The following is a 14208-nucleotide window of genomic DNA, read 5'->3' as shown; positions in this document are numbered from 1 at the left end:
ATGAGCTACGGCGGCTGGAGGATTTCTTAGAACGCCACGCAGCGCCATTTTTCTATGTGCTCGTAAACACTTCCTCTGTTTCTAATGAGATCTAACATGTTAAAAGAGATGTTATTCTAAACAAGGTCTAATTGGCGGCAGGTTAAGTTAATGCACCAGTTTTATGTCAAAAAATATTATATATACAGCAGCAGTTGGAAAGAGTAGAGTAGATGCAACTGGCGGTGGATTTTAGGAGCGGAGACAACGCTAAAGAAACCACATTTCCGGAATTAAAAAACAGCGTTATATCAAATTTTCGGAAATTTACTGCTGGGCTCGAAAACCTGTGTAGAAAACCTGAGTCCGGATCTGAAGAGCGGAAACGAAAAGCCTCGTAGCGGCTTTTTTATAAACTAAGCCGCGAAGTGCCTTCGCAAGTGTAACCATCTCGATCGATATTATATTCTTGGCGAAGCCGCTTCGCGGCTTTCTTTTAAAAAAAAGCCGCTACGCGGCTTTTCGTTTTAGCTTTTCAGACCCTGACACAGGTTTTCTTCATAGGTTGCCGAGCCTATTCTGTGTACTCTATTTTGAAGAATCTTGTTGAATTTCAAAAGCTCAATTTAATTTAATCGATTGTTGGCATTTTCAAACGAAACATGCGATTCAGTCAAATAATAAAACGTGCTGCGAGGGTACGCTCGATTCAAAGTACACTTTATACAGATCGTAAATATTTGGAAGTTAGAATGTTCCACGGCGGTTTAGCTAATTTAATTCTGCGGCAGAGGCGGACAAGGGCTTCGAGAAAACATGATTGCATTTGATTTCCATGATTTATAAAACAAACCATATATTAGATGCGTTAGAGGCGATGTCAGATTTTTAACGTGGTAGATTAAATTAAAAACATTTCCAGAACATTTAAGTTTCGAAAAAGTAAAAGCAAAATTGACAACTCTTCTTTTATAATCTTGTCAGTAAATAAATTGCAACCCAAAGAAGTGACAGAAATATTGTTCGGCCTCTTGTTTCAAGCCTCACTAAATATCCAAGGAACAAGTACCAAAAGAGAAACACCATGAACGCCCAATAAAGAACAACTTTGGTCGCACTACGAGCAAGTTCAATTGAATTTAAGCAATGAAAGAAACGAACTGGCTCGTTAAAATGGTCAAAAAGTGGTCAAAAAGGTGCAAAACAAGAAAACAAGAATCACAAAGAACACGAGGATATTCAGTAAAATTCGATTCTTTGGAGTTAATTGATATTGTTGAAAGTCAAGTCTTGCATCGTCAATTTTTCTATCTAGGCTTTCTAACGTCAGGTTTTTATTTTCAAGATGATTTTCAATCTCTTGAATTCTTTTAAGGCTTTGGTCCAGTTCGTGCTGTTTCTGCCTAAGGGCGGTGAGCTCAGAATTGTAGAAAGACATCGTGCTGTCAATCATAATTTTTATTTCTTCCATACGTATTCCTGAACCAGTCATTAAGTGATTCGGTGATCATTTACTTGTCAAACCATTATTTTGAGTTTTCGGAAGATCTTCTTCTCTAGTAAATGCGCTGATCAAACTTTCAGAGTATGCAAAATTTGAACCAGTTTCGAGATTTTCGTTGCTCTCTGACATTTTATTACTGGTTTTATACTCAAAACTGTGCGAAAAAACTCTGAGTTCGGGTTTTACAACAATAAAAAGGGAAAGAGGTCATAAAACAACTGCTCTCTAGCATAAATAAACTTCAATCTTACATAAAAAGGGAAAATGAATCAAAAAATAATTATCAACGATCTTGAAGAACAAGAAAAGCTCACTTCAAGTAACTTATCTGAAGTGTACTCCGAGGAAGCGAGCTGAGTTCGACTAGGCAAGACACTCTAATGCGCAGCTCGTGAAATTCAAAAGCTCAAGCAACTCGTTTCTATGAGCTCAGATCAGAAACTCGGCGAGTTGCTTCTTCTTTTTAGCTCATAATCAGCAACAATAATTCTTACGCTTTGATCTCCGTATATTCTCAAATGGTAAAGACTTTACGTTTCAATGAAATATTTCGATCTTGTCGTTATAATTGAAAAATAAGCTTGAAAGAAGAGATCAGAAGACAGTTCATCTGAACAGTACGGTTTTGTTATTTCTCCGCGGTAGCGCTGGTTTTACGCTCAAATTGCGAAAAGAATCGTAAGACGTGGACACTCAAATTGCCCAATACCCACGTCTATTCGCCACGATTCTCCCAGCTGTTTTTCTTTCTGAATTTGAAGAAAGCGAAACAACACGGGAACAGGGCTTTTTAGGTCTAATGGCGTGTATGACATGTTCAAGCGGTGATAAGATAAGTTTTATTATCCTCAGCGCCACGTTTTTGAAAGGAGATATTACGATATCGCTTCGGAGAAAATCCTGCTTTATTTTCTTGTAAGAAGATATTGTTTTATTACTCCTAGACATTTGTCTAACTCTTGTTGGCGCGACTCTTCATTGCATAATTTCCAACTGGGAGAAGCTTGAATAAAGTCGGACTTATCCTGGGCTCGGCAACCTGTGAAGATAACCTGTCTCAGGGACCCTGACTCAGGGTCTGAAAAATCTTTCAATAAAAACCGCAAAGCGGCTTTGTCAGACGGAAAAAAAAACATAATGTTTTTTAAAATTTTTAAAAAAATTTTTTGAAATTTTTTGAAGCCGCTTCGCGGCTTTCTTTAAAAAAAGCCGCTATGTGGCTTTTCACGAAGAAAATTTTAGAACCTTACTCAGGTTTTCAATACAGGTTGCCGAGCCAAGACCATCGCACTTGAAATTGAGGTTCTTTGAAATTCTAGCTTGACCCTTTATTCGCGTCTTCGCGTTTTGTTAGAAGCACAAACGGTAGAACTTATCTGGCTTCAGCTGAGTAGCTCAGCTTGGAGTTTAAGTGAGTGGCTTCTGTACAATGCGGTTGGAGTGGTGCTACTCGCCTCGGTGACAAGCGGAGGTGAATTAAGCGTTCGGAGGGAGATAAGTTCTCTCTCCCCGTAAAATAACAGCACCTGGCCAAGTACGAGGAACCAGGCACGTGATAGCACCATCCGAACATGGATTTTAGAAATTGCGTTCATGAATAATAATTTCTACTTTTGGACATGTCACATGTAACCATGTCGGAATGTTATTTTTAACCAATCTCTGTAAATGTCATTTAGAGACATGTGAGAATGTTTCGACAGTCAATAAAATCAAGCAATAATTAAGGGTGTCAATATGTAAATTCTGAGGAAGAAAAAGGTGCTCGTTTTCCTTATGTCAAAGTAATAATAGATTAAGGGTGTCAACAGCGATTTTCAGCCAGTTTTTTCGATCGTTGTTGACACCCTTAATGAATGACATAAGATTTGCGCTGTCATGCTAAACTGTTCTTCTGAATGTCATTTAAGGACATGTGAATGTTTTGATAGCCTGTAATCACCATACTTAGCGTGATCAAAATCACTTTTAGTTGAAACTTTGAGTAGAAACTTTTCAATTAGAAACTTTTTCTAATCAGATCTCGCTGTGTTTTTTCATATTTTTCTTCGTGTTTTACGAATTTTAAGGGATCCCCCCCCCCCCGATTTCGCCAACTTTGACGTCGAACTACTTTTTTCTGGGCTTAGCTTTTTTAATGGTTAATGGCTCATTTTGAAGCCCGTTTCTCAATGAACAAACTCTAGTACAGAAAAAAATTTTCATAAGGGGAAACACCTCGAAAAAGCGGGCTGAATACATAGATACTCGCGAAAACCCCCGTTTTGGGCCTTTTTCAAAGTCGAACTAGTTTTTTTTGCTCTTATATAGAGCCCTAAATCAATTTTTATTATCTTTCTTGATCCCTCATCTACAATCTCTAGTACAGAGAGATCGATTGGTCAAGTAAGAAAAATTTTTTCTTAAGAAAAACTTTTTGATGCCATTTTGGCCCTTTTCTGGCTCTAAATTGCTCTCTAGCGCCGATATATGGCCGAAAATCCGAATGCGGTTATCAGATTCTTACTCAGTGCGCTGTAAGCGTTCGAAAGACCCCTTACACGTCTATTTTCGATGACATCGAAAAGTCGAAAAAAATTGCGATTTTCACGCTAAGTACAAATTACATGCATTTTTACGATTTTCGAGGGTCAAAATTTTGGGTAAAGATGCTCGTAAGGGGGACATATAATATATCAAAAGGATCCTCAGAACACGGGGATTCTAAAAATGCCGCATAGACACCCGTCATAAAGACTTGAAAAATCGGGGGGGGATCCCTTAAAACAAGATTTTTCGCTGACAGGCGCCGGGCGAAAAACAATTCTCGCTGTCAATAGATTTCGCCAGAATTACGATAATGTTCAGTTGTAAAACGTGTTAGACTATGCGCGCGAAATTTCTTTCTTGCTAATGCTGCGAAAAAGCGCCTTAACTTGTCGTTCTAAACAAGGCTCGTGTAAGAGGTTTAGAAAACGCGCAGTAAGAACAAAATCTACCTTCTCACTTTTCTAAAACTAGCGTCAATGAAACGGAGCGAATTAAGGATCTACTTGTTGATATTTCAAACTTGATAAAAAGGGGTTAAACCAATTTATGTAAGTGATTTTATGGATCAGGGTTTTGATTGGCTGGTCGGCAAAATACAGCAATCTTATTGGTTATCCAAAAATGAACATCAATAAATCGTTTTAGTCGATAAAACGGACCTATTATTGCATTATTGCGCCTAAAAAATATATCGAAAATTAACCTAGCTGCGTATGACGGTCAAAAAATGGGCATTATGCGTGACATGCGTTAAAAGGCTAAATACAGAAAATATTTCAATGTCCACTTTTGATTTTTTCGATTCTATCAATTGAAAAGATGGCGATTCGAAATTAAATTGACGAGTGGGAAGAATGAAAGGCGAAATTGCTTGAAGCAACAATCTGTTGAGCGCGACTTAGATCTCGATTCACAGGGCATTGTGCCCAAAAGCGCGGCTTCTTCGTAATAACGCCACCCGAACAAGCCAACACTGAGCATGATCTAAAGGCGGATTAATGATCATTCGCTTTTCGAAATCACAAAAGGGGCGCTTGCCCACCGTTTCCACTCGTTAATCCAGTGATACCTCGCTTTACACAATAAATTCGAATCATTCTTTCTCAACTAGAAATACAGTAATACCGTCTTGATTTTCTTTATTCAAAGTAGTAAAATGGCTGGTCGTAGTCCTTGTGCATTATTTGGTAGTGCAGGATGTTGTCCAAAACTTTGCTGAATATTTTTTAATCTCACTTCAAAGTGTTCAAAAAATTCAAGCAAGCTCCTTCCCTGTCAACTTACCAGAGCTCCAAGTGATAGGCATGGTCTATCGGTTTTTCTTCTCCGCTCTCGTGAATATTCTGCCATAATATGTCACACAAAAATTCATGGCTAGCACCATAAGCACCGTTTCTCTCACTTTCTTGAGCATCAATCATTACAGCCATTTCCAAAAATAGCAATAACAAAACCTTCATTTTTCCTGTTCTCTTCCAAAAAAGAGCCCTTTTTCTGTCTGTAGGTGACTGTAAGAAACAGCAATCTTTAAAATCCAGACGTCAGAGGAGCCAGTTTTCTTTATATACTGGTATATTTACAGTAATAACTCCCAGAAATGAAAAGAAACGCGCACTTCTATTAATATTTCATTAAAAGTAAATGAGTTCAAAAGACTCTACTGAAAAAGTGCATCTCCGAAAAAAATGTAAAAACACGCGAAAAAAAGAGTTAATTGGACGTCTCCGATAAGTCCGCAAAATTTTGCGAAGGGGTGACCCTTTGTATAGGCAAAAATAAATTTATCTGCTTCGACTGTAAATAAATGCCACAAGTAAGCCGTTATCGACCACAGCCCGTTCGTAAAAGCTCTTTTCCCATAAACACACGTTGCCAAGTGAATGTACCTTAAAAACCGTTCTTTCGACACAAATTCATCTGCTCTGGAATTAACATAGTGACACGGACTAATTCGCACTAATTTTGAGTTAGAACCCTAACAATTTTTCGGTAGTGCGGCTGTTAGGACCCTAATTTGCCAGCCCTGGTGACACCCTTAGTTAATTTTTCTCTGAAGGACATAGTTACCTATTTCTCTTAAAATTGTAAGCAATTTATAGCTAATCTTGCTGATAGACTATTTGCGAAGTGAAATAAGGGTGTCACTTTTTTAAATCATTAAAAGAAGATTAAGGATCTACCACTGAAAATTTAATCCAGAAATATTGTATTTGAAAATCCGAATTTTCGAAAAAAGTCTTTGAAAAAATCCTTCATTTTTGTGAGAAATTTCATTTCTCAAAAGTGCATGTAATCTTTCCTTGGACCTCGTCTTACATAAGATTCTAGCGCCTGGCCTCCAGAAGCGAGACAAAAATCTTATACGAAGAAAATCGGGAGATAAGGTCGAACTTTTCGCAAAAAAGGGCGTGCCTGTTTACGCCTTTATTTTTCTGCTTTAGAGATTGAAAATCAGATTTTTCAGAATTTTTGATTTGGAAAAACGACTTTGAATAGACATTTTTCACGCTGAAGAGGGTAATCTGTTGAGTTATCCTTAATTTGGGCGAGATTTTAATTCCCATATGGTGTTTTTTTCAATTTGGCAAATCCGCACTCGACTCAACTCAAGCACCACCTCGGATTCACAAAAAAGCCCCCCGGGGAAGTGGGCACGCGCTGGCGCTCTTTCGCCCGCGGCGCTGTTTCGGGCACACACACAGCCGGAGGGGAAGTTGTTTGGACGAGGGCTGGATTAGAGCGAGTTCCTGTTATTTTAGTTTTATTTTTGTTGGTTTTAAAGCAACATGAGCAGCTCACAGGGCTCAGAGTTAGGCACACAAGAGAGAAACAACTCAGACAGCGGCCATGTGCCTAAAGCAACAACTGCGCAGGCGACACAGGTGAGCCTAAAGAGTTGATTTCCGGAAGAGATTTCCCCCGCGCCGGCTATCTAGCTTGAGACAACACGCAAAAATAGGATTACGCGCACTAGGAGACTTCTTTTTTCCCGAAACTACACGTTTCTTCCAAAGACAACTCTCTTTTAGGAGTACGATGAGAGCGAGTACATTACAGTCACGTCGAGTGGGAGGAAGAGAAAGAGACCGATTCAGAGGGGAAAACCGCCGTACAGCTATATTGCGCTTATTGCCATGGCTATTGCTCACAAGTAAGTAAAATAATCAAAAAGAGCTTACCTGGGGGTGATCCTTAGATCGAATCCTAACCCTAACCCCACGGCTAGTCTCGGGAAAATGTGTAGAAAACCTGAGTCAGGGTCTGAAAGAGCTTTAATGAAAAGCCGCGTAGCGGCTTTTTTAAAAGCGAAGCCGCGAAGCGGCTTTGAAAAGTAACCATTAAAATTAATCAATATACTCAGGCGAAGCCGCAAAGCGGCTTCGTTAAGAAAAAGCCGCTACGCGGCTTTTCATTAAAGATCTTTCAGACCCTGACTCAGGTTTTCTACACAGATTGCCGAGCCCTTTTATCTTATCTCCCGTAGATTTTTTCCAGTACCCAAAAGCCAATGTTTTACTTTTGTAAAAATTCATGACGTCAATCCGCCGTCTCGATCTCTCTAGTCGCGGTCGGTCGCGAAATTCCGCGGCGCGTAAATTTTCAATTTTCGCCCGCTAGAAAATTGCAAGAGATCGAACAAGTGAGTAAAAGTATTTTTCGGCGACGGCTGTGTTTTACTCCGTTTTAAATATTTTTCGCGGCTCGTTCGAGGAAGCCTCTCTGTCCCGTGCTTTATGATTAATTTCGGCAAAAACAAGGGTATGCAAAAACGGGGAAGCGAGGAGAGGGCGACAAGGTGGACATGATGTTTTAAGGGGCTGCTACTCATAAAAGGGAAGGCATCAAGCACTTTGGCTCTCAAACTGTATTTTCAGGCAGATAATCAGAATGGTATGATTCTTTGAGCTTTGAAAGGGGGAAATAAAGAGGTCGAAATTGAAAAAAATACAAATATGGTCGCTAAAATCAAGAAAAAAGTGACAAATAAATTCTGCCCTAAATTTGGGGATGTGTCAGGAACCGACAAAAAATTTCGACAATTTTTGCTTGGGAATTTTCAACCAATCAGAAGTCTAGATTCGGCTTACCGGCCAATCAGCAGCGGAGTAGCCGCCCACGCAAAATTTGTCGATTTTTTTTGTCGGTTCCTGACCCCGTCCCCCAAAATTTTTGTGAAAATTAAAAGCGTCTATGTAAATTTTCAGAAATGACCCTTTTCCTCACATTTTTTATCTTTGGCCGCTAGTTCCCACGATTTGGTATTTTCCCTAGGTGTTCAAATCTCCTCTTTTTCATGATAAAACCCCTCCGTTTTTATCAAAAAACTCACACTGGCCCGTTCTAACGTGGTCGAAAAAACCAAGCGCGGTAACGGGCCGGTGCTCTTGTTTGCTCTAATCAGATTGACGTCACTAGCCCCAGCCAAAATGCAAATCACATGACCTTTTTCATTCTTTTCACATTTTCGCCAAATGACCTCTTATACAAATTCAAAGCCGTACATTTCCATTTTATGCATCATGGAACTTCAATAATTAAATATTTCTAGCGACGATCGAAAATTAACCCTCGGCGGAATTTACAAATTCATCATGGAACGGTTTCCTTTCTACCGTGATAAAAAGGTAACGTCCGTCGGCCAGTTCGGAGTAATCTCTGATTCTGTCCACCGGCGAGCAAACAACCGGCTTAACCCTCAAACTCCATTCAGGACAAAAAGTGGCAAAACTCCATTCGCCACAATTTAACGTTGAACGATTGCTTTATTAAGCTACCGCGAGAGCCGGGAAAGGAAACGGGTTCAGAATTTCTTCTTTTTCTATAAAAAAATCTAGGATAATTAAGAGCGAGTTCAAATACCGAAATTACTTTCTTTCGAACTCCGTTTTAATGAAGCTAATTTTAGGCTTACGGGGGCACTAGAACAAGCCTAAAATAAGAATTCGACAACAAGGGTCTTAGATCATCGACTTTGAAAATTCGAGTCAAGATTGCCTATTTATACATTTTAAATTCGCGCGCAGCATTTTGATTGGTCAAAATCGTGACGTGATCTTTTAATTTAAAAATCAACAATTTAGTAACTAAAATGACGATTTCTAAGTAAAAATCTCTAAAAGAATTTTAAGCGTCATTTTTGCTTTCAATTCCAAGCCGACTAAGGAAACTACAGTGTCTTCTAATCCTGTTTTCGAAATTTCACGGCGCCGCGTCAACGTGACCAAAAACGTTCTTTAGGTCACTAGCTCAATTAATTCTCGACATTTCTTCTCCCAATTTCGGTATCTGAAAAAGTACCGCTATCTGCATTTTTTAACGAATTTTGCAAACCGCAGAATTTACATGTATTTCGCGGCTGCTTTTTTTTCGCGAAAAAAGCTCTCCCGCGATTGTATATTTCGCGACTGAAGAAAAACGTGGATGAAGATTTTATGGTGTCAATTAGGAATGCCATAAAAAGCAGGAAGACGCTGCTTTCTGACAGTAATAATGGCATTCTCTAAAAGGGCGAAAGTACCGAAATTGCGAAAAATATTCGCCACGGACGTAACGCTCTTAGTGTGAAAATTCACGCGCTAATTGGATGAGCCCGAATTTTCTGTCTTGGCGATTTCAAGAGCCTATGCATCGAGAGTGGATATTTTGAGATTATTTCAGAGATTTTTACTGGTCTAAGTAATTAACCCTTACCGGCCAAAGCCAATTTTCAATCACGTTTTTTGAGGTTTTGTTGAAAAGTGTAACCCTATCTTTCAGAGTATGTTGTTAGCACTGGAGAGTCCTTTCAAACTAGGGGTGATTTAACGTAGGAGTTACTCTGTAAAGAAAGATATGAAGGATTGAAATTTTGAAAATTCAAAAAATACACCATACATGGTGCATTTGGCCGGTAAGGGTTAAAGGAAAAATCCGCGTGGTGGCGCTTTGTTGATTATTAGACCAATCAAATCCAAGATAAATAATTTTTAGGTGGCGCTATTTGAGTTCATTTGAACCAATCAAAATATGATATTTTAAATGTCTTCATTCAAAAATAAAGGATTTTGATTGGTTCTCTTTTTATTTTATGAATTTTGATTGGCTATTTCAAAAAATATGTGATAAAAAAGAACGGTTTTTATCCCAACTTTTCAGGGAAAAATTCTCGTCACCATAAAATCAAAAATTTGCAAGATTGTCAAATCGCTCCCTTCCGTCCCGTTTTAATAGTGACTTATCGCCTTTTGTTTAAAACTGACGACATTCCTTTTTCGCAAAAAATTACTCGCGCAAATTTTTGGAGCGATAATGTTTGCCAAATCCGATTTCCGGAAAAAAGGGGACGCCCGTCAGAGCTTCGGAGTAGATTTTTATCGTTCAAAAACGACGAAAAAACCAGCTTGAAAACTTCCTAATCGATTTTAACGAAAATCATAATTCCAAAAACAGTAACTAAAGACACAACTTGACGTTCTAGCGCTCCGCTAGTACGGCTACTAATCGTTTATTGCTCCTAACTCGAAAAGTTGTTTTCAATTTTCGACGTGGTAATTTTCTAGTGCTGGGAAAAAGCTCAAAATCAGTGGCCCGGGCGACTAATGAACAAAATTTTAAATTTATTAAAACTAAATTATCGTCCAGTTGGCAACTTACAACGATTTTTCTTTACGAAAGAAAAAAGAAGCTGCTTGTCAGTTTTTTCGTTAAATTCTGAATCTGGACAAAGCCTGGGAAAGGAAATTACTGGAGCATTGACCCGGCCGCCGAGGACATGTTCGACAATGGCAGCTTTCTCAGGTAAGAAGGCTTGAGCGATGAAGGGTGTCTAACGAGCGATTTAGGAGGCGAAAGCGATTCAAACGTTCTGACGAGGAGAAACGGGTACTTTCCGCTTATTTCGGCGGCGATCCGGCCGCAATCGACGCTGCTGATGGCCTCTTCCGTCAACAGCAGCAGAACCACTATCCGGGTATTTTATCTTTTTAGGAAAAATATTCTGTAATCGTAGTAACTTGTATTAGAGGGTTTCATATTATAAGACTTCGTAAAAATATTGTACCTTGATGATTACTTATGAGTCAGAGCCTATGACTCATCGGATGATTAAAGAAGTATGACTCACTCTTTTATGACTCATATAAAGTGTGAGCCAAATTGAATGATTCACAAAACGATCATTAAATCACTCATTTCAGCTAGTTTTATTGGAGATTTATTTCCTTCCTTGATTGGCTAGAACAGAAAACAGCGCCATCCAGCGAATTCAATTAGAATCCTGACGAGATGGCGCTGTTTTCGGAACCAATCAGAAAGAACGAAAAATCGTTCCAGGAAATCGTGCATTATGACTCATAATTTATGAGTCATATTTTGATTTGAGTCAAGGTTATAAAAACGTCGCGTAAGTTCTATGACGGAATTCGGATTCAGTGAGTGAATTTCAAGAGCTGAGCATCAAAAACCGTCGAGTAGTGCTCCTCAAAAAGGGTCAAGTAGAACAACTGTTATTTTATTTCTTGATGAGCTCGATTTCGCTCCTTTTCGCGAGTCACGTGATCGACCACTGGAACATGCTCCATTGGTCGGACTCAGACAGAGACGAATCGAGGAGAGCACCGTATTTTCGTTTCGCTTTTGCTTTTCGTCTTTGATTAATCGACCGCGCTAGAATGCGCCCCGTAAACATTCTCAAAAAATAAAATTGCAGCTTTAAGGCTTCAAGTTCTCTCGAAATCAAATTTTCACAAGAAAGAAAAATTTCCGGCTCATTTGCTGAGCCGGTAGAAGTCGATTGAACCTGGTTCGCGTTCTGGTTCCACTAAGAAAATATTGTCACGGCGAATTTCGAATTCTCCTTTTTTTCTTCTTGATTTTTTTTCTAAAAGAAGAAATTTCAAATTGGTGAATTTTTTCAGTACTTTTTTGACTGTTTTGATAAACTCGCTTTTTGGGCGAATTATACAGAAGCAAGCTCTAACGATGTGTAATTTAGGGCTTTACCAAACAAACCACGGCTACTACGGCGGGCAGCCCTTCTACACACCTCATCCGGATCTCCAAATGACAACTTTCGAGGTAATATTTGCTTTCATAAAGGCATCCATAATGACAGTGGTTCTGAGCGTTTCTCTGAACCCTATTTTTGCATAGTAGCCAATTATGATCTCAAAAGTCAAATTCTTAAAACAACAAAATTTTACCCAAAAAAATAAATAAGGGGATCATTACCCTAACCCTAACCTTAAAATCCGTTAAAATGGGGCTTCCTAAAGATGATTGGCTGTTAAAATAGGGGTCCTCTTTTTTTTGAAAATTTGCCGAAGAAAAAATTTGTGTTTCTAAACTCCAGTTACTGGTAAGATAACTATGACGTGTCCCTTAACTCAGCAGGAGAGCACGATTATCGTATAGCCAAACATGTCAGTGTATAATTTGCGCCTTCCGAGAAATCGCTCTCTGGCGGACATGTTCTACATTCTCGAGTGCGGCGGGATGCAATTCAACCTAAGTACCGGTTGGTTCCACTGCGGTTCCCCTCTGCCACTGATCGGGAGCTCGAATTTGCGATTTCGGAGAAGGCGAAATAATGAATTTATTCATTAATCTTCCATCTTTTTTGATTAAAAAATTGCTTCTCAAAAATCCACCTCTTGAAAGTTCAAACTCTTTTTACCTTTTTATTTTCATTCAAAATTTATCAATCAAAAAACGTGCCTCGCTGATAAGGAGGTACAAAAAAGCAACGTTTCGGGGCGGCGATCCCTTGACGTGGTCCTTGCTCCGGATTTGGAGACAAGCTGCGTCATGTATCGTAATATACGTAGAATCCATATCGCCTTATTGTCAACTCTACCCGTTCATCTCAATTTTTAACTTTCGCAATTTGCAAACTGGGCTCGGAAACCTGTGCAAAGATCTTGAGCCAGGGTAGGGTTATCTTTTCTGATTCTTTATGAAAAGCCTAACCCTAACCCTGACTCAGGTTTTCCACACAGGTTTCCAAAACCAGCGAGCAAACATTTGGAGAATTTCAAAAAAAAAATAGTTCCCCATATTTCGTTCATTTCATTCTTCTTTCTAAAAACCTTTTTTACAACTGTAGTTATCAAATGATCCCATTGTACAACACGCGTTTTTCGTGTCAGCCTCCAGGAAACCGAGTTTTAGGGCCAAACATAATTTAGGACTCTAAATGGCTGTTAACACTTGTCTAAATACATCAAAGAGAACTAAGGGCAGGCACTTGATTGTGTCGCAATACGTAGAAACAAGCAATTTAGCTCTGTTTAGGCGGAACACGCGGAATTCGAATGGCAACAACAAAATGCGGCAATCGCTGGACATGGCGCAGCGCTGGATCCCTCCGTTCCTCAAGTTCTTCCTCCGCAAGTACATCCTCCGCAGTCGCAGCCTCCTCCAGCTGCAGCCATCGGAGGTCATCTTCTTTTTGACCCGATGATGGCTGAAGGTCCTTTTGTCCAGCTTCAGCACAATCACAATTCAATAGCAATCAACAACAATCAGCCAAATAGCTCGTTGATTGACAATCCTCACATCTCAGGAATAGATCAGAAAATTAACAAAAAAGACTCAAGATTGTTGATAATACTAGTTAAAACTAGAATTTTATTGGTCAAATTTTCCTCCTAAAATTTTGGTTGGCCAAAAAACGATCGTGAGCTTTATTTTGGGGGTGTCTGGAACCAACAAAAAATTTCGACAAATTTTGCGTGGAAATTTTCAACCAATCAGAAGCCTGGCTTTGGCAAATCGGCCAATCAGCAGCCGAGTAGCCGCCCACGCAAAATTTGTCGAATTTTTTTGTCGGTTCCAGACACCATCCCCTTAATTTCAAGAGTTTTATTGACTTTGATTTTATGGATATTTTTGTCAAAAAAATCTGATCCAAAATGAGGCACAATCGTAAAAACAGAATTCCCAGCATCAAACGGAAGCACCTCGAGCATCGATGATTTCAACCGATTCCAACAAGTTCCGCTATTCGGCCACCAGTGAGCTAAAAAACCCATTTCCGGCTGTATATAATTCTAATAAACTCTCTTCCTAGTTCTTTCTGCTAAAAACACGTGCGTCTAATTTTCTTAGTCTATTATCAAATCGAAGCGGGTTTATTTTCGTTTCTTTATTTCATCAATTAAGTTTGTTTCTGATTGTGTATTGTTTACGTCAAAAGTGAGAGGTTAAGAATAGCAAGT

At 39.2% G+C, this 14208-nt stretch overlaps 1 protein-coding gene across 1 annotated transcript; it reads left to right on the top strand.

Annotated features, from left to right (window-relative positions):
• The first annotated feature begins 6738 nt into the window (after positions 1–6738).
• On the top strand, positions 6739–13642 carry LOC145711814 (uncharacterized). Its single transcript, XM_081789504.1, has 8 exons — positions 6739–6894; positions 7042–7163; positions 8562–8637; positions 8724–8804; positions 10719–10789; positions 10834–10961; positions 11985–12067; positions 13283–13642. Exons 1-8 carry the CDS (start codon positions 6799–6801, stop codon positions 13640–13642), a joined length of 1017 nt encoding a protein of 338 aa, XP_081645630.1. The 5' UTR covers positions 6739–6798.
• Positions 13643–14208: the final 566 nt, after the last annotated feature.

This window comes from Oikopleura dioica, chromosome 1 (genome assembly GCF_907165135.1).
Source record: "Oikopleura dioica chromosome 1, OKI2018_I68_1.0, whole genome shotgun sequence".
Lineage (NCBI taxonomy): Eukaryota > Metazoa > Chordata > Appendicularia > Copelata > Oikopleuridae > Oikopleura > Oikopleura dioica.
Note: the sequence above shows the minus strand (reverse complement) of the source record. Positions and strands in the feature narration are given on the sequence as shown.